Here is an 18,612-nt window from a genome sequence, read left to right as displayed (position 1 = left end):
CTCACTGAACTGCTATTGTAAATGCTGTACAGGAAGTAAGTAATGTTTTTTCTGTCTGTTTTTTGTTAAAATAGACAATTCTGTCCCAAACACATTTCCAGGCAATATGACACAACTGCTGCCACAGTGACTGCACAAAAATGTGCCAAAAGTAGAAAAAAACCCAACAGAACTAGTGTGTGTGTTTCTTTGACCTTAATAGAAAAAAACCCCAGCACTACAGTGTGTGTGCTAATCAGGGGGAGGACATGTAATGCAATAACAGGACATTAAAGGCATTACAGGAGGATAAATGCATGTCACCAACATGTTTCAATATAAATTATGTCATGTGGTCATTCATATGCTGGTCACCTGTGACTGATCTTCCAGTATAGATTTTCCTCCTAGATCTTAACCTGGCCTCCATAAACTATGGAAGCAGGAGAGTTTTTGCCTTTATACTGTATTATTTTATACTGTACTTTGGATGTTTTAAGGTTCTGTGTTGGTGATTTTTTGGTAAATCAGTCTTTTAGTGTCTCTTAGTTAAAGCTCATACAAGTGAGGACTGAACACATTTTTTCACTCGTCACTAACGTACTGTAGTGCTGGCTACTGCAGGCCTCAGCCTCAACGGCAGAGTAAAGGGAGTAGACAGGAGTATAGCTTTTAAAACTGAAAAGATAAAGACCATAAAACTAGGTAAAAACAAAAATGTGTAGACACAATCTAATGAATGACATCTGGTGTAATGCAATAAACTTTGGCATGAGATGACATGAGGCGACAGTGGTCGGTGCTTCCATTCATTACTTAAACACGTACAGGAAGTATACATACATATATATGCATACACAGCATAACATGTCTTTGATAGGCAAACTGAAATATGTGTTAGGACAACATAAAGGATTGGGCAGAGTGTGGGCAGACCTTTCATTAAACCAGCAGCTATTTATATGATGTCCAACTGAAACCATAAAGGATTAACATTTGGAATTTTAGGGTGAAAAGCATTTTCTGTTTTCACATACTCACTCACATACTGTACTTCCCAACATCCTCCAAACTTCACAAACATCCTCCTTCCTCTTGTCAGAGGTGAAGGTTTAGGTGTGGTTTAGCCTGGTGCCAGGCTTTGACGTTAATTATTCTGTTTGTATACATAATATTTGCTTTGTATTATTACATCAAATGGGAACTATCATGACGACGTTAAGTTTCAAATTATATTTCAGATGTTAGTAGGCCTTTTTCCAAATATTACCACCAAAATATCTGCCTCACTTGCGGATGTCAACACTGAGGGCTTTAGTGGTTTGCCATAAGTTCATGGTAGAATTGCAGTCTCGTTGACAGTTGTGTGATAATAATGATTAATCACAAAATTCAGGTCTTCTTTAACAGAACATACAGTAACGCCAATATCACTGCACTTTATGTACGCTAGCTCTAACTGAGAACTAAAATTTAAAAAAGAGAATTGAAGGATTGTGCCAACATATTTTAAACATCGAATACATTCCACAAGTAAAAAAGTCTACCTCATTGTTAATGAAATGAAGAGAAAAGTTAGAACACAGTGTCCGTCTCCTCTTCCTAAACTAACCTCTCTGATCATAAATTTGTTGGCCTTTCTCTCTGTGTGTAATTGCATGCGCCAAGTGTGACCAATTCCCATTCACACTAAATACAGCAGCCTACACTGGAGCTAATTAGGCAGAAAAGACAATTCTTTGGCAAAATAGAAGGAGGACAGTGCACATGTGCATATGTAGCTCTTAAGTGCGATTACGAAGCATAAATGCTGCTTTAGGGAAACAGCATTTCATGGTCTATTTAGCCGGTAACAGGGTATCTCTACGGTGTATTTGAATGCAAAAAGCTTATGCTTACCACCAACAAACATAATTACAAATGCAGTTATAAGTGGCTTATATTGTTCACATGTGACCACTATCTCCCTCACACACCCAGAGAGATGAGAGAACACACATGGAGTGGTTCTTTTTTTAAATCTTTTGAAGGGAAGGAAGTATCGCTTGACCACTGGTAAAGAATACAAAGATAGAAGAATAGTTGGCGCGGTGATGAGATGTGTCCAACTTCCGGCTGAGAGAGAGGAAATAAACACTTCCATATGCAATCATTGCCAGACACACTCCTGCCTACACAAACGCTGAGTCTGGGCTACAGCAGAAACAGTGCTGTAAATCTGAGCAGCAATGGCTCTGGTTAAGTAGTCACTCACGAGTGCCACGTGAAAGAGTATACTTTTTACTCCACAGAATTTAAAGCCTATCAGGCCTCATTTATCACAGCAGCCTCTGGAAATGAAACCACACAAAAAGAGGAGAGGGGAAGTCAACGTGAGCTGAAGAGTTCTAGTTCCTGCTTGGTGTAGGAGGAAAGAGGAAGGACGGATATTTATTTAACACAGAGCTAAATAAAACTTCTGCACACTACTGACCTTAAGTTAACCTGAGTCTGGCCCACCCAACCACCCAATCTGGCCCACCACTATATTCCACAATAATGTGATTTTTATTTCATTTCATTGGCGTGTCTGGCCCCCAAGGTGCCTGTCCAGAAAAATATTGGGCCCTGCAACAATATAGTTGGTGACCAGCTGAACATTTATACCGATGTCTGATTTTTGACAGAAATTAGCCCGGCAAATGTATTGGATGAAAGGTAAACATCACGCAGCAGACGGACAATGTATCTGTGCAACACCAGTAGACAATACAGTTTTGCTACATCTGATTTTTGTACTACAACGCACTTAAACTTCTAGAACAGAAAAAAATGTTTAAGAACTTTTGTATGATAAATTTAAAAAAAAAAAAAAGAAACGCTCTGTTAAAACTGACTGATCATTTGTGTCCCTCTGCTTATGGTGTAAAGGTCCTCACTGGCTACACTTACAGGCCCAGAGTTTTCTGACACACCCAACACATCTTTTATCCCAACCCAAAGAAATCACTGTAAATGGATTTTCCAGGAAAACTGACACACCCAACATCTGCAGTGACACTGGAGAGACGGCATGACACTAATCTGATCCCCATGTGAAACCTCTCTGCTGTCGGTGTGTGTATGTGTGTGTGTGGGGGGGGGGGAGACAGAGAGAGCGTGTGTGTGTTTGTGAGTGATACAGTGTCACTGTTTCACATATGTGGAGCAGTAGGTCATCTTCCTATAAAGATAATCCATAAACTAGCCACAGGATTAAACAACATTCGCCCCTAACGTTGATAGATGACTTAATCAATTATTATTATAATATGATATTATATAATATAAGATATTTAGCCAATCAGAAAGAGAAGCTACTGGCTTACTCACCTCATAAGTTACAATAAATAAATCCAAACGAAGGATCTTAACATTTGTAGTTAGTGATGGAGGCAGCATTTTATTATTCTCATTGTTTTTAATCGTGTATTTTTAGAGAATGTTGACTCCCAAAGAAATGCCTGAAGGATCTTTCTTCTCCTGCGCATGTATTCTGGACAAATACTAAACTATAGTCAAGAAACTCTCTGGTCCGCCTATAAATATAGCCAAGTTAATGGCTGTGGCCCATACATGTTGAATATGATTTAAAATCCAGCGTGGATTGACCATTACCAAACAAAACCCTAGACAATACATATTAAGTAGAGATGAACCAATCTACATAAGCAGCCTGTACTGAGGGCGAAATTTGAACCAGCGTCATTTGGACAATGAACCACTGTCATTCATCTTATTCCATTCACTAAGCATTATATTTTGAAAGTTGTTGAACTGAGGAGAGAACCTGTGACAATTTGTGGGAAATACTCCTTTAATGCAATGTAAACCCTACAATGAATCATTCCCATGATGGGTTCCTGTAGTATCAGTTAGAACATTATTAACACACACACACACACAGAGACATGCAAAGAGAACAAACTATCCCTTTAATTCCCAGACTATGACATGTTTTACGTAACATGTGGGCATGTCCTTTGTGTACTGTGTTCATGTGTTTCACCGAAACCCAAACGCAAACAGTAAAATGTGCGTGACAGCACTTGTTTGACTCTTCTATCAGCTGTGTTTGCATACAGGACTTACCAGAGAGATGACAGTTTCAAACTGATTTACTTTTTAACAGCCACACAAATGCTGCTGGTCGTCTGACCAAAGCAGTTCATACTATCTTTGGTTTCCTGAACTCCCGTCTCGCTTTACTACTGTGAAATGTGATGCCAGACCCAGGTGAAATTAGGTCATTGATTTTACACAGGCCACAAGCCACCAAGCACATTTTCTCCAATTAGGCCTGATGAGGGAGAAAAAAGTCCCAGACTGCATGAAATATTAAAAGCTTCTGATCATGTGACGTAATATGGTTCGGACACCCGGCGACGCCAGATGTGTCCTGAAAAAAAAAAAAAAAGGCGAGGAAGGGTGGGTGGCTCTCTGGGGGCCCCGGGAGTTGTGATTGGCCAAAAGTGGGAGTTTCCTTCCATTGTTTAAAGTCATTACAAAACTGCTGGCAGGGAGAGACAGTCTGCTCTGAAGGATATTGTGTTGACTTTATCTTTTTATAGTTGTGCTACAAAGGATGTCCAGACACTTAAAATGTAAAAATGCTAAATCAGCAAGATTCCAGAATGATCCAACACTGCAGCACGAAGAAGTAGGATCACTCTGGTGTATGGGGAGGTTCGTTGACTGCTGTTTTTGTCTTTGTTACAAGGAAAACAAAAACAGGACACGCACACACAAACACACACAGAGCTGCAGCATAGAATATGTAGCACTGTGAGCGTTAGAAAATCATCTTGTTTACATCAGCTATTGTAATTTCAGCTGACTTTATTCTATTTCGGAAGTGTTGGATTATTTTCAGTTTAACAGTTGGCCTGCCGAACCATCCAATCCAAACTGCAATTGGATTCCAAAGTTGTGAAGATCTAATATCCTTTACCTTTAAAAAATGTAGTCTCAAAGAGCAGAAGGACGGCCACACAAATGTCAGCCAACTGAAGGTTCAGGTCAACAACATTTGAAAACCAGCAATTCACAAGAAGCTAAGCCAAGGCTGCACTGTTTTCTATGAAAAACATTTTTATTTTAATTAATGAAAAAAAATGTTATTTGTAAAATATGTGGTCCGGAAAATCCCAAAAACTAGTAATCAATCATTCACATCTCTGTTCTGGAATATTGTCCAGAAATTTATCAGCCATTGTTTCTGCACATGGACTTTCATGACAATACAAAACAATTGACGTAAAAAAAAAGAAACTCAACACAGATAAACTCACTTGATTAGAAAATGGGAAATCGCAGGTGTCAATGTTGCTTCCAATTGGAAACTGTCAATGACTGACAGGAAGCTTGTTGTAGATGACAAATTTAAAAGACTTTTTAACCCTTTTAAGTCAAAACCAAAACATATTACAGCCACGTGAGAGTGTCCTTCAATATTGGCTGCTATTTTCTCCACAGGAACTGAGAGTGGCACAAGCTGGAGGCTGTTAGCATCCCTGTAGCTGCCTAAGCTTCACCATACTGGGATCTGTCACAGCAGCTCTGTGTCAAACTACTGTAGTCCTGCTGAGTCAAGACAGAGCCAACCAGACCTGCCCCACTGCACCGCGTCAGGAATTCTCTAACAGGGTTTGTGATAGTTCCACTCCTGATTTTTTCATTCCTCTGTCAGTCCTGTATATTTTAACAGCCTCAGACAAAACGTCCCAAGATATCCACTCCCTGTTATGTACCAAATGGCACCAATAACTTCTATTTCTCGTCTATTAAATGTTGATCAGATAAAAAGAATGATAGTGTAGCAGTTACCACTCCTGCCTTACACATCTGCCCATGCAGAGGGTCCTGGGTTTGAGCCTCAGGGAAACCACATACTTAACAGCGCCTCCCGTGGCAGCCTGCGTGCGTTGCAAAGACTCACACTGGGAATTTCCCTATTGTGGGACAAATACTGGGCTTCAATTTATCAATTAATTTTGCGAGTGGTTGGTTTAGATATATGTTTACACGTTAGAACAAAGCCGAAAAAAGAGAAGAACAAAAAAGTATCCCCATAAAAAGAATCCTGGTGTTTGAACCAATATTGGAAGCATTTACTGAAGAGAAAGAAAGGTGCAACCCTCTGGGGAATCTCAGCACCACCCACTTTTAACCTGCCACAGGGATGTTGCAGGTTGAAGTGGGTGGTGCCAATATTCATTCAAAAAATATTCAGTTTAACGTAAACATGTACAAATGTCCTGGCGCCTAATGAAACAACGGCGTGAAATTACTTTAAGTCATTGTGGCCGCGGCGAAGTGAATAGACCTGCCTCTCTAGTCACTGCAAACCTTTCATTACCAAAGTTCATGTCCGGATAAAAAAAAAAAACTTTAATAAACAACACCAAAGTTCATGTCCGGATAAAAAAAAGAAACTTTAATAAACAACTTTTTTTTTTAAAGTCCACATTTTATGTACGCCGCACTGCTGTATGCTTTCCTCTTTTAAAATATAACACGTTGCAAAGGCTTTAACTACCTTTCCCACCTTTCAGCGAACACTTGAACACAAAAAAATCCCCAAACCGAGGGGAGATTCGTGTGGGCGACTCACCTGGCCTGACCGTTTTAAACCTGACGGGGCCGGGACAGTTCCGTATCACCGTCTGCACGTCATAGAGAGGTAATCCGGACACCGATAGGCTCTCCACCTCCAACAGCAGTTCTCCTTCGCTCAGTCTGCCGGTGTTGTACAGCACCGTGGCACCGCTCAGCGGGCCGATGAAGGCGAACTCGCCGTCCTGCGCTCCGCCGCGCAGCGGCACATTCAAGTCACCGCGTGCGTCTTTGCAGACGGAGCACTCGTTCACTCTAGAAGTCCAGTGGGTTTTCTTTTGCGGCGGTTTTGACATGGTGAACGGTTCCACCACCAGCGCCAGGGTGAGGAGCAGCCAGAGCAACAACACTCAAAGGCCGATTAAGAAACACAGAAATAAGTCTCGTCGTATCCAAATAAAGCGCAGCAAACTTTCTTCCTCCTATTCCTTCTCTTCCTACTCTGTTATTCCTGTCCGTCCAGCCGCCCGCTCGAGCCGAGGAATCAAGCCATTCCCGCTACCACTAAATTTACTCTTCACTGGGTCACAGCTGCTCTCAGACTTTTCTCCAACATTCCCGAAAATTAATCCTCATTAGTCGGTGACATCTCTCACGTGTGCTGCGGTCACAATGATTCCCAGCTTTCCGTTGGTTATTTTAATCCTCGGTGAAAGAAGCCAAACTCCATTCGATTTAAAAACTATGTTTCTTTCTATCCTTTTTGTCCTATATATGCGGCGACTGGATGTGGTTCCTCCGGCCGCTTACTTTACCAACACTTGTCCAAGTCTTCTCCACCCAGGTCCGCTCCTGGTGTATTGTGGTGTGATGTGTGTGTGGTTGCCACTTCCACTCACTGTCTACTTTACTGCCGTGGCAGCGCTGCAACTGTGTTGCTGTTAGCGTTGCATTCAAGGACAATGGGAAATTAGCGATGGGTGAAATGTGAAATGTGAAGGGGAATATGGGGAAGCAAGAATTGGTTTCAATCAGATTTTTAGCATCACACTAAAGTTTAAATTTAGAAAACGAAGAAGTTAATTTTATGAATTCATATTTTTAACGGTTTGAGTTGAGTTTGTGTCCTGATATCAACTTCAAAAGACAAATATTTCACTTAAAATTTCGCTAATTTACTATTAGAATCATGAACGTCTAAAAAATCTAAACATTGTACAGCAATTTTAAATACAAAAATTTTGCAAATTTAAAGATTTTTAAATTTGTGGATTTCATAATTCAATACATATATATGTATGTATATATTATATATTATATATTTATCATAAATTATTATGAGCCACTATTTTCACTCACTGTCTGAAGCACCTGATTTCCCTGGAGACAAGTGATGATAAACCGAACCTCAGGTGAATTTAATTTTACACTTTTTGTGTCATGATGTGAGCATTTCTTCCCTTACTCTGACAAAGTAACCCATGCTATGTGTTTTCTGACAGAATACACATAGAGTTATATATATAGAAGTATACATTTGTATTTGTATTATTTTTTTTTTTTGTCTTTTCTCACATTAGTGTTAAGTCTAATTTGTGCATCTGCAGGAAGCACCACATTAGTCACATCTTTAACAAAGACAATTGGCTCCTTGAACAGCAAATTGCCTTTTCAACATTCAATTAAATGCAGGTGTTTTTAAATTAATATTTAATGTTTTTAAATCGAATCGAATTTTTACTCTCCTCCCTTTTAGGTCTGAGTCACTGAGCTGATTCACCTGATGATTGCAGCTGATTTGCTGCAGACCCAGAGCCAGTGAATGGTGTTCTACTATCACATTGTGATCCCGTTCGTTCAGATTCCTGCACTTCTGGTTTAACGAGAATCTCGCCATGTTTCTATTTGTTAAGGAAAACCCTCCCATGTCCCTACTGTTCTTGCAGACACACCCAGCTGTGTTTCTATGCTAATGCATGTGTTGCTCCACTTGCTCTTGAATGTAGTTAAAACAAACTATTTTAATCATTTAACCTCAATTTTAAATTGAGAGTTTCTTTATCATTTGTATGTAAGCTGGTCATAATCTTTGTATTTCCCTTATCAGTAAGATCTCAGTTTGTCGCTCTATTTTTTTCCTCGTTATAATCCACTTTAAAGGCCAAAAAAAGCAGTTTACTTCAAGTTTACTTCAAATGAAACATGAAAACTTATTCAAACTAACTTTACAGTGTTCATGTCTTTGCAGCAAAAAGATCACTGTTTCACAAGTTTGATCCCCAAGCTGTCTTTCTGCCTGGAGTTAGCATGTTCTCCCTGTGTGTGGGGCGGGGGCTGGGGGGATCCAGGCACTCCTATTAAGGTAAATCAGACCATTGGTGTGTGAATGGTTGTATTTATATGTGTGGCCCCACGATGGATCGGTGAACTGTCCATAATGTACCCTGCCTTTGCCGGTTGACACTTTGGCTACAGCGCCCCCCGTGGCCATGTAGAGTAACATATGCTTTAAATACAATGAATCAAACATTAATGCAGGGGGTCCCTGGTTTACATTGCAGAATGACAGCAGTCATTCTGCAATGAAAGATATGATGAAGTGAATAAGAGGTTAATGATGCTGTACAACAGGGAGGTCACTGTTTTTATTCCACTTCAGGCAGGTGGCATTTCTGGATAGAGTTTGTATGTTTTTCCATTGTGTGTGTGTTTTCTTCATGCCTTCTTCTGGTTCCTTCCCACAGTACAAAACATGCAATTTGGAGATTAAGCTAATTACCAGGTGCGATGCAGATATGGTACACTTCATGTAATGATTCAACACTTTCGGCTTTCATCTGGCCCTAACAATATGGGTGTGAACCCCAATTGGCCTACATGGTAACAAATGTGAGCAAACCAATAATGGGTAATTTCTGACAAATATGTCATTGTCTTTTTCACGTCATGTACAAGTGCCATTAAATGGGCGAGTTCTAGTTTGAGAGTACAGTACTTACTGTTGTTATGTGCCAATGCTGTTGGCCACCTGTAGCCCAAACCTGGCAAAGTGCAGTGTACCACACTTGTGCCGTTCTAACATTCTAACAAGTGCCCAAGAGCTTGTCCCATCCGCGACTTTGCCCTTCAGTCTTTATGAAATGGTGCAGCCATGCAGCACTCCTGTGGCATATTTACATAGTCTATATGTAAATATGCCAATATGTATATAACAATCCCCGATTTGTGAATATTTCAAAAAGTATTGTGTAGTCTCTACCATTTTATTCAAATATTTCAATGGTCATGGTGGGACTGACATCTGGGATTACCATTTGGACATCGCATAAACTTGAAATGAGCAAGTTTGGTAGCTGGAAGACTATATCTATTCAAAGATCACACATTAACCTACTATTAGACCATCTTGTTTATTTAAATTTAAGATATTCTAACAAGCAAACATAAAATAGAGTCTTTTTACATTGCAGCTAAGAGAGAGAGAGAGAGAGAGAGGATGAAAACAGTTGGTTCAGCTGCCCAGCCCTTTCACCTACAGAATATCAGATGAGCCGATTGTCGCCTAAAAATATCAGCCAGAGTACTTTAGTTCCTGTGGGAAAATAAAAAACAGCACTGGCCTGGATGGAAGCAAGACAGCGAGTGAGCTTTTAAAGCTAAAACTAAAAGTGTACTCTCATCTTCCACTGTGATCTGTTAGTCATACATGGAATGCATGTGTGACTTATTCAGCTGACTGCAGAGAGCTTTCAAGGAAACTTCAGGTCTTCAGGTCTGACATTGTCATTTTGTGCTATTGTGTAAGGCTGTGTTGATGTCATAATGGTGACGCAGGGGAGAGTCACTTATCATAAATTATCATGAGCCATTATTTACATTCGCTCTGCCTGAAGCTCCTGGAGTCATTGTCAAAAGTGATGACAAACTGAACCTCATGGCCGACGTTTGATGTGGGCTTCTGGTCTGACAGGTGACTTAGGTTCTACAGTTTTCCGGCATCATGATGCGAACACGGTTTTCCACGATGAGCCATTCAACACGATTTATTTTAGTCATGTGATGTTGTCTAAAGATTTTCACACCCATATTTCTGAAGATAAAGTCTAATGATCCTTTGTTCAGGCATTAATGTTTAATCATTACAGACACAAAACAAAATGCTGGGTGGAGATTAAAAAAAAGACAATTTATTGAGAAAACATTCCTGGGAAAAAACAAATATTTGTAAGCAATTATTTAAAAGAAAAATAAATAACTGAATAGTTGAAAAAACATCCATCTGGATTTGCAGACATGTCAAAAACTTTAAAACTAGAACTTTATAGTACAACAATATAAACATGTAATCAAACATGTAATCCAATTCCAGCAGGCCAAGCATGACTTCATGCAATCTGTGGTTTAGAGTAACATTCCTACACTTGTAAAACAAATTAAATAAAAACATTAAACATGTGAATCATTCCTATGTCATTCAAACAATATAAACCATGATCACTGCAGCCAAACCAACGAGGTAGCATGACTCCCTTGAGTGACCCCCACCACCACCACCGCCACCACACCGTTAACAAACGAGTTCTGCTCTGCTTGTGTTTGCTGACCCACGTTTTATCCCAGATCATCACTCAACGTGGGGGCTGTGAAAGTGAGGAGGGCCATTTGTTCTGCTTTAGATGTCGCTTTAATCTACTGTACTTTTGCACCTCGTTTGTCATCGTATTATCCGCCGGGTAACGTAGTGGTAACAGTAGTAAATGAGAAAGAAAAAGAGAAATCTTTCTGCAACACTTAATGCCACTCTGATCGATTAGGAACAGTTCGACGCAAAAATATGGCTTTTAGATTATGAGTGTCGTCACCCCACAGCCAATGAGCAGGCAGTTTCATACCAGGGCTTAATGAGACACGAGGAATTGTTAGAACTCACTGTTATGAGCTTTGCTGAGCTGAATGCTGCCCCAAAGTGAACATTACTGTAATATTATCTGAGTGTAAATCTCTTTCTGAGTTGGCGACAGAGTTGTTGAAAGTCCATGAGCCAGGCATCAGAACAGAAACAGGACAGTGAGTGGATTGCACTCGTTATTCAGCACATTTAGCTGCTTAAATTTTCGTCAGCACTTTCTCAGACCTGGCCTCCATCCCAGGCAGTAAAACACAAGCTAGATCTGGATGCTGTGAATGTTTTTCACCATATTACTTTGATAAAGCCCAGCACAGACCAGGGCGTCCATGTTTCTTATTTTTTCTTGGTCTCAGCAACAAAAGAATAGCAGTCAGCATTTGATTACTAAAGTTCTGTAAGCGCCCTGAAAACGACCATTATTGTTGTTGTTGTAAATCATCGTCTAATGTATAATAAATGAATGAATAAAAATGTGCTTCAGCCATTTTTAAGTCAAAGAAAAGTTATAGATGTTTTAAGGATTTTCTATTGAAGGAAAATTAAGCAGTTGTGTAGCTTGGACCTTTAGGTGGCGCTAAGAACATATTTGAAAGCTTGTTCAAGGGTAGCCTTGCACTGGAAGTGTATGGTAGCAGAGACAGACGCTCTGCATGGAGACCAGTTTTATTATGAGCACTAAAAAAACATTACATTCACAAGAGATAAACCGGGAGGCAAACAGTGTTCAGAAAACGCCTCTATGGAGCAATATCATCAGGTAATTTAAGATACACAATGAACAGAGAAAAACACAACATGACAACAGAGACACACATACATATATACAGTATATACATATATAAATATATTTATATATGTATATATATATATAGTGCTTAAAACAAAGTTTGCATGAGCGAATGGATATGTCCTCTTGAGGCAATCTTCTTAGAAAACAGATTTGTTTACCAGGAAGTGCATGCTTTTTGTTTTCCTGCATTTTTAATGTGAGGTCAACTCTGTGCGATTAGAAAACTTTCGTTCACCCATCAATCCTTTGTCCAAAGGTACAGCTGGAAAAAAATTAAAGTGAGCACTTGTCCTTCGGTCGGCTCTCAGCCTCAGCTCCCATACCTGTCACGCTGTGTCACACGGTGGCAAACAAGGCTGCCATTGTGCAATGCTGGGTAATCCAATGTTTACCTGACATCACTGTGCTTCCAGACATGATGAAAAACCAGCGAACAGAACATTAGGGACACAGCTGAGTGGACTGTGAACCCTGAACATGTTTGTTATTACTGCTGCTGAGTTTTTTTGACTAAATACCTCAAACAGTAACACCACATTAACATAGAAGTGAAGTACAATAAAAGTTGTTCCAATCCAACTCAGGATAAATGTATTAACACATTAATATGATCCATTAGTTGAAGCCAAATTAAATAATAATCTCATTTCATCTTCCCAAAAGTTTTCTGATTATAAGGTCTTTATAAATGTCAGTTTTATAGTAACGGAAATATGAGGAGTTCCAAATTGAATTTGCTCGAGTTTCTAAAGGAAGTACAAAAATTGTTATTATGCAGAAATGTTGGGACCAGGAGCTCTTTTGCCTTCACTCCACACTTTGGTCTCTATCTTTAAATAAAATACATTGTATTAAATATTAATTTTATTCTCAAAATTGTTTGTGTGTCACTTTTATGTCGGTGAAAAAATTCTTCCATATATACAAAAAATGTGCACCCCTGTAGGTGCCTGAGCTGCCACTAGTGGGTGCACGAGATAAAAATTGTGATGGCAGTTTGGAGTGTTTTTAAAGTGGGATTTATCCACACAATAAAGACATGTGAATAAACATTACCTTTGTGAAATTCAAAAATAAAAAAGCTGACATTTTAATTAATAAACAAGTGCATCTGTGTTCTGGTCATTTGTGCTTGATTAAACATGCTACGTTTTTTTGTTTTTTCAAAGGTGTGGGGAGTTGCGGGATGTGTCGGCCAAAAACGTTTGAAAACCACTGACATAAACCATGTCCCTGCAGACGAGTAAATGCTGCGATCTTGGATGAAGTTCAGAGCACACAGAAGAACGTCCATATTATCTTAAAAAAAAAAGAATGACGTTTTGTCCATGGGTGGAGCAGATGAATTTAAATGTAAACTTTCAACTCTCTGAACATCAAACAGACGTTGTTGTTTTTTTGTTTTTTTTATGGAGCCGGGAGGAAAACCTTGGAGTCGACTATAAAAATGTATAGACCTCATATTTTTCCACAGCACCGATGTGGACTGATTGGCTCTAGCTCTGGCGTCATGGAGGAAAACATTTGGTCTGAGTTAAGATGATTCTCTGAGTTGGCACGGCTTCAGCCAAGTGTTGGACTTCAGGGAGGTTTGCTTGGTTTAGAACAGGAGGGAAGGGAACACAGGGGCCCCTCTGTGGGAGCCCAGGTGGAACCCCCTTCTGGATGATTCTACCAAACAGCCAACAAAGAGCTTTGTCCCTTATTAGTGGAAACACTGACATGAGTTCTTGGCTCAGTGAAACCCTAAACTGTATAGGAGAAATAGACCATCCACTGTCAGGAATGCAGGTTGATGAAACGCATTCTTGTTTTGCAGCTGGGTGATCACACACAGTCGCTCTCAGCCAGACTGTACATCAGGGGTCTCATACTCAAATGAACTGGAGGGCCCCTGCTGTCACCGTCATTTCACTGGAGGACTACAATCACCGTTTGACCTTTAATAATATTTAAATTAGATGTTTCTTTAAAAAAGTAGTTGTAGGTTAATATAGATACAACATACTGTACATAATACTACTGGTATAATAAATAGCAAGTACAATTCTTTTTTCTTTGACCAACTAAAGCATTTTATACTTGTGAAGTGATATATTTGAAGTACTAAATTTGAAAAGGCTAAATTTGATTATTGATATTTAGCTAAGGGCAAGCCCCCGACATGGTGTTTAAGATCCTGAAAAAAAAAACCCACCAAAATAGCAGCATTAGCCTTTTTGTTATAGCTAGCGCTTCCCCATATCTTAATGGCATTGTTGATCATCATAATACCTTGTACTTACTGCAGCTATGGAACAAGAGCCTTTGTTTTTTGAAGACAAGTACACACTTGGCAGACTTCTTTGATTTTGATTAGCATGCAACACGATAACATGTACTTAAAAGACCTGTTATTTTTGTTCATTAGTTTGTTTCATTTGATTGCACTAACAATAATTAATTTAAATGACTTTTTCACAGAAAGGTGGAGTCAACATGAACAACAAGTTGCTGTAACCTTGTGCATGGTCTGGTGTCATCAGCATAGATAATTAGCAAACAAAGCTGCACTGATGCATAGATGTAATAATACATGACTAGCCTGGTGGTATTTTAATCTGACAAAAGAACACTGGTATTTTAAACAGCAGATTTATTGTATGTCATCAAGTGTCAGTAGCTGTAAGTGACAGAGAGGGAGTGAGAGAGAGAGAGAGAGAGAAAGAAACTTGGGAGAGAGACGGTGAGCAAAGAAAATCAAGTGGTTTATAAATCATAAAGAAATGAGCCAAAGGTCAATAAAACTGCAAATGTGATTGAAAAATTTTATGCTTTCGCGGAACATAATTTTGCCAATTTCTATTGGCCAATATAAATGGCTGCAGCTTTTGGAAGATACAATGCATTTAGTGATCATAAAACAAATTAAAGGGACAGTCTGTATGGTCTGAAGTATATTTATATATAATTATATATATATGATTTAGTTGCTTTCATATTCTTTATTGTTTTATATACCTAGACAAATTTACATTTTATTGGATGGTTTGTCGTACGGCTTCCTCTCTCTGTGCCCCTGCTGGCTGCAAGGGCTCCACTCAGGGCTCCACTGCGTGTCACAGGCTGGTGGTAACCATATTTACACAGTCTGTACAATCACTTTAAACCTTGGCTCCCCTGCACAGACTTAAATCCATACATGTTTGTTTTAAAATTCTGCCATAAATTCTACAGAGAGGTAATGTTTTCATCTACTCCTTCCAGAATGCTGCAGGTTTGCTTCATGTGCCGTGCCCCCTGTGGTGAGCGAAGCCTTGGCGAAGGTCCAGGAGATGTAAAGGGGGGGGGGGATTTACCGAAAGGCCCACCAAAATAGCAGCATTAGCCTTTTTGTTATAGCTAGCGCTTCCCCATATCTTAATGGCATTGTTGATCATCATAATACCTTGTACTTACTGCAGCTATGGAACAAGAGCCTTTGTTTTTTGAAGACAAGTACACACTTGGCAGACTTCTTTGATTTTGATTAGCATGCAACACGATAACATGTACTTAAAAGACCTGTTATTTTTGTTCATTAGGTTGTTTCATTTGATTGCACTAACAATAATTAATTTAAATGACTTTTTCACAGAAAGGTGGAGTCAACATGAACAACAAGTTGCTGTAACCTTGTGCATGGTCTGGTGTCATCAGCATAGATAATTAGCAAACAAAGCTGCACTGATGCATAGATGTAATAATACATGACTAGCCTGGTGGTATTTTAATCTGACAAAAGAACACTGGTATTTTAAACAGCAGATTTATTGTATGTCATCAAGTGTCAGTAGCTGTAAGTGACAGAGAGGGAGTGAGAGAGAGAGAGAGAGAGAAAGAAACTTGGGAGAGAGACGGTGAGCAAAGAAAATCAAGTGGTTTATAAATCATAAAGAAATGAGCCAAAGGTCAATAAAACTGCAAATGTGATTGAAAAATTTTATGCTTTCGCGGAACATAATTTTGCCAATTTCTATTGGCCAATATAAATGGCTGCAGCTTTTGGAAGATACAATGCATTTAGTGATCATAAAACAAATTAAAGGGACAGTCTGTATGGTCTGAAGTATATTTATATATAATTATATATATATGATTTAGTTGCTTTCATATTCTTTATTGTTTTATATACCTAGACAAATTTACATTTTATTGGATGGTTTGTCGTACGGCTTCCTCTCTCTGTGCCCCTGCTGGCTGCAAGGGCTCCACTCAGGGCTCCACTGCGTGTCACAGGCTGGTGGTAACCATATTTACACAGTCTGTACAATCACTTTAAACCTTGGCTCCCCTGCACAGACTTAAATCCATACATGTTTGTTTTAAAATTCTGCCATAAATTCTACAGAGAGGTAATGTTTTCATCTACTCCTTCCAGAATGCTGCAGGTTTGCTTCATGTGCCGTGCCCCCTGTGGTGAGCGAAGCCTTGGCGAAGGTCCAGGAGATGTAAAGGGGGGGGGAGATTTACCGAAAGGTCCCGGCCCTGAGGAAGCATCTGTGGGATCACAGGGCAGCGAGGGCCACAGGACCCAGCAGTTGTTGTTACTCTGCTCCAGTTATGAATGTTAGGGCTGTATAAGGTTTCACATGGTGAGGCAGGGACCTAGGCTGGGAGAGCAGTCAGGAAGTGAAAAATAATTCAAAACAGAGCCTCAACAAAGGATGGCCTTTGAAATGAGCCAACATTTTAACCATATCTTTTATCTACACGTTGACTGAACCTCTGTGGAAAACCACACAAAGATCCTGAATGCTGATGGATGGTGTTGGAAATAGAAACGTCACTTCTTATGTAAGAGCATTTTTAGGTGGAATTTCTTGGAATGAGTGATGAACACACAGGCGCGGCTTATGGTGTCAGACCATTGTGACATCATACGGTTGGTTTTTTTTTTGGTTTTTTTTTTTGAAGATTTTAAAACCTTTTGTCTCGATTCTTGAAATCCACTGTGATTGACATGTTTATAGTTTAACCACAGCTGCATTCAATAAAGGAGTACACATGTACTGGAGTACTAAAAAGATAGATCAGAGGTGGAGTACCACATGTAGTAAAAGAATATTTCTGTTATACAGTAAGTACTATATAACTACTGTAAAGTCTGGAACTGGAGTGAGAACTTTTGTGATTAAATGTATAGAGACAAAAAAAGGAAAACAAATCTGTATGAATGACTTTGCCCAGTCTGGAACTGAAGTTCTAGAAGTGTCTCTCGAATGAGAAAAACATCACCTCTGCTGAAGCAGTGGTTCCCGACTTTTATTTTGGCTTGTGACCCCATCTGACATCACACATTTCTGGTGACCCCAGAAACATTTTTTTGCTGTGATCATGTTTGTTACACTATGTTAAATAATAATAATAATAATTAGTTGAAAAATTCATTAATTACTATTTTATCAGTATTTCTTTTTCAATTATTAGTCCCTTCAGGTGACCCCATTTGAATTCTAGGTGACTCAAAGTGGGGTTGCATCCCCAAGGTTGAAAAACACTGTTCTAAAGAGATATCTGAAAGATGTCTCTTAACAACAACCTGGAGAAAAAAAGACAGTATCCCTGTTTAAAAACTGACCCTAAATATCTACAGCTGTCAGGTTCTTAAAGTTATTATCCCCATGGTACCTGTAGATTCACCATGACTAGTCGTGTCCTGTGTGTTTGTGTGAGTAAGTGTGTGTTTTTTCTCGTGTGCTATGGTTTCCTCCCACAGCCCAAACACATGGAATATGTATGGATGGATGTGAAACTGAACGTTTGTCTCTATATGTGGCCCTGTGATGGACAGGCGAACCGTCTTGGGCAGTGATAATCTCATCTACTCATCTACTGACAGCTGGGATTGGCTCTAGATCCCTCTCGTTAGCAGTAGATCATTGACGACTGGATTTAAACTAATACCAGTTATTGTCTGCTAATGAGGTATAAAGAGTGAAATTCTAGATTGTACGACGTAAATGTCTAGAACTGTTTTCTCTAATAAGTGATTGTAGGTGGACAGAGACCATTCCCTTTCCTGAGGTTATACTTGGTTAAACAGAAAGAGCAGCTGTTGTGCATTTAACTTCACTTCATGCTTCAACCCATGAATATTTTAAGCCTTATTCTTGTTAAAGGCCTGAAAAAAAATCAGGAAGTCATTCCAACACAGTGCACGAACATGAATTCTTCTGCCAGTCATATAGTAAACACTCACACATGAGACGCTTGATTGCTGTGTCTATTGTATTGTATTGTATAAGCCTGGAAACAGAGGGATCCACTTGAGTGAGCAGTCAGTAAAGCGTGAGCTGCAGGATGTTTGCAGCTCTCTGGGCTGAGTGGGATCATCTGCTGT

At 39.4% G+C, this 18,612-nt stretch overlaps 1 protein-coding gene across 9 annotated transcripts in view; it reads right to left on the bottom strand.

Moving 5' to 3' along the window:
- magi1b (membrane associated guanylate kinase, WW and PDZ domain containing 1b) overlaps positions 1-7,502 on the bottom strand; it is a 107,151-nt gene extending 99,649 nt beyond the window's left edge. For 3 of the 9 annotated variants that reach the window (XM_008320355.3, XM_017036640.2, XM_017036639.2), the window contains exon 1: positions 6,611-7,485. In XM_008320355.3, the coding sequence (XP_008318577.2) occupies positions 6,611-6,908 (298 nt within the window). In that variant the 5' untranslated portion in view covers positions 6,909-7,485. Of the gene's footprint in view, positions 1-6,610 lie in introns of all 9 variants that reach the window. The other 6 variants (XM_017036644.2, XM_017036641.2, XM_017036642.2 and 3 more) reach the window with 4 other exon arrangements.
- Between the last annotated feature and the right edge of the window lie 11,110 nt (positions 7,503-18,612).

Source organism: Cynoglossus semilaevis, chromosome 11 (genome assembly GCF_000523025.1).
Source record: "Cynoglossus semilaevis isolate Cse_v1.0 chromosome 11, Cse_v1.0, whole genome shotgun sequence".
Classification (NCBI taxonomy): Eukaryota; Metazoa; Chordata; class Actinopteri; order Pleuronectiformes; family Cynoglossidae; genus Cynoglossus; species Cynoglossus semilaevis.
Note: the sequence above shows the minus strand (reverse complement) of the source record. Positions and strands in the feature narration are given on the sequence as shown.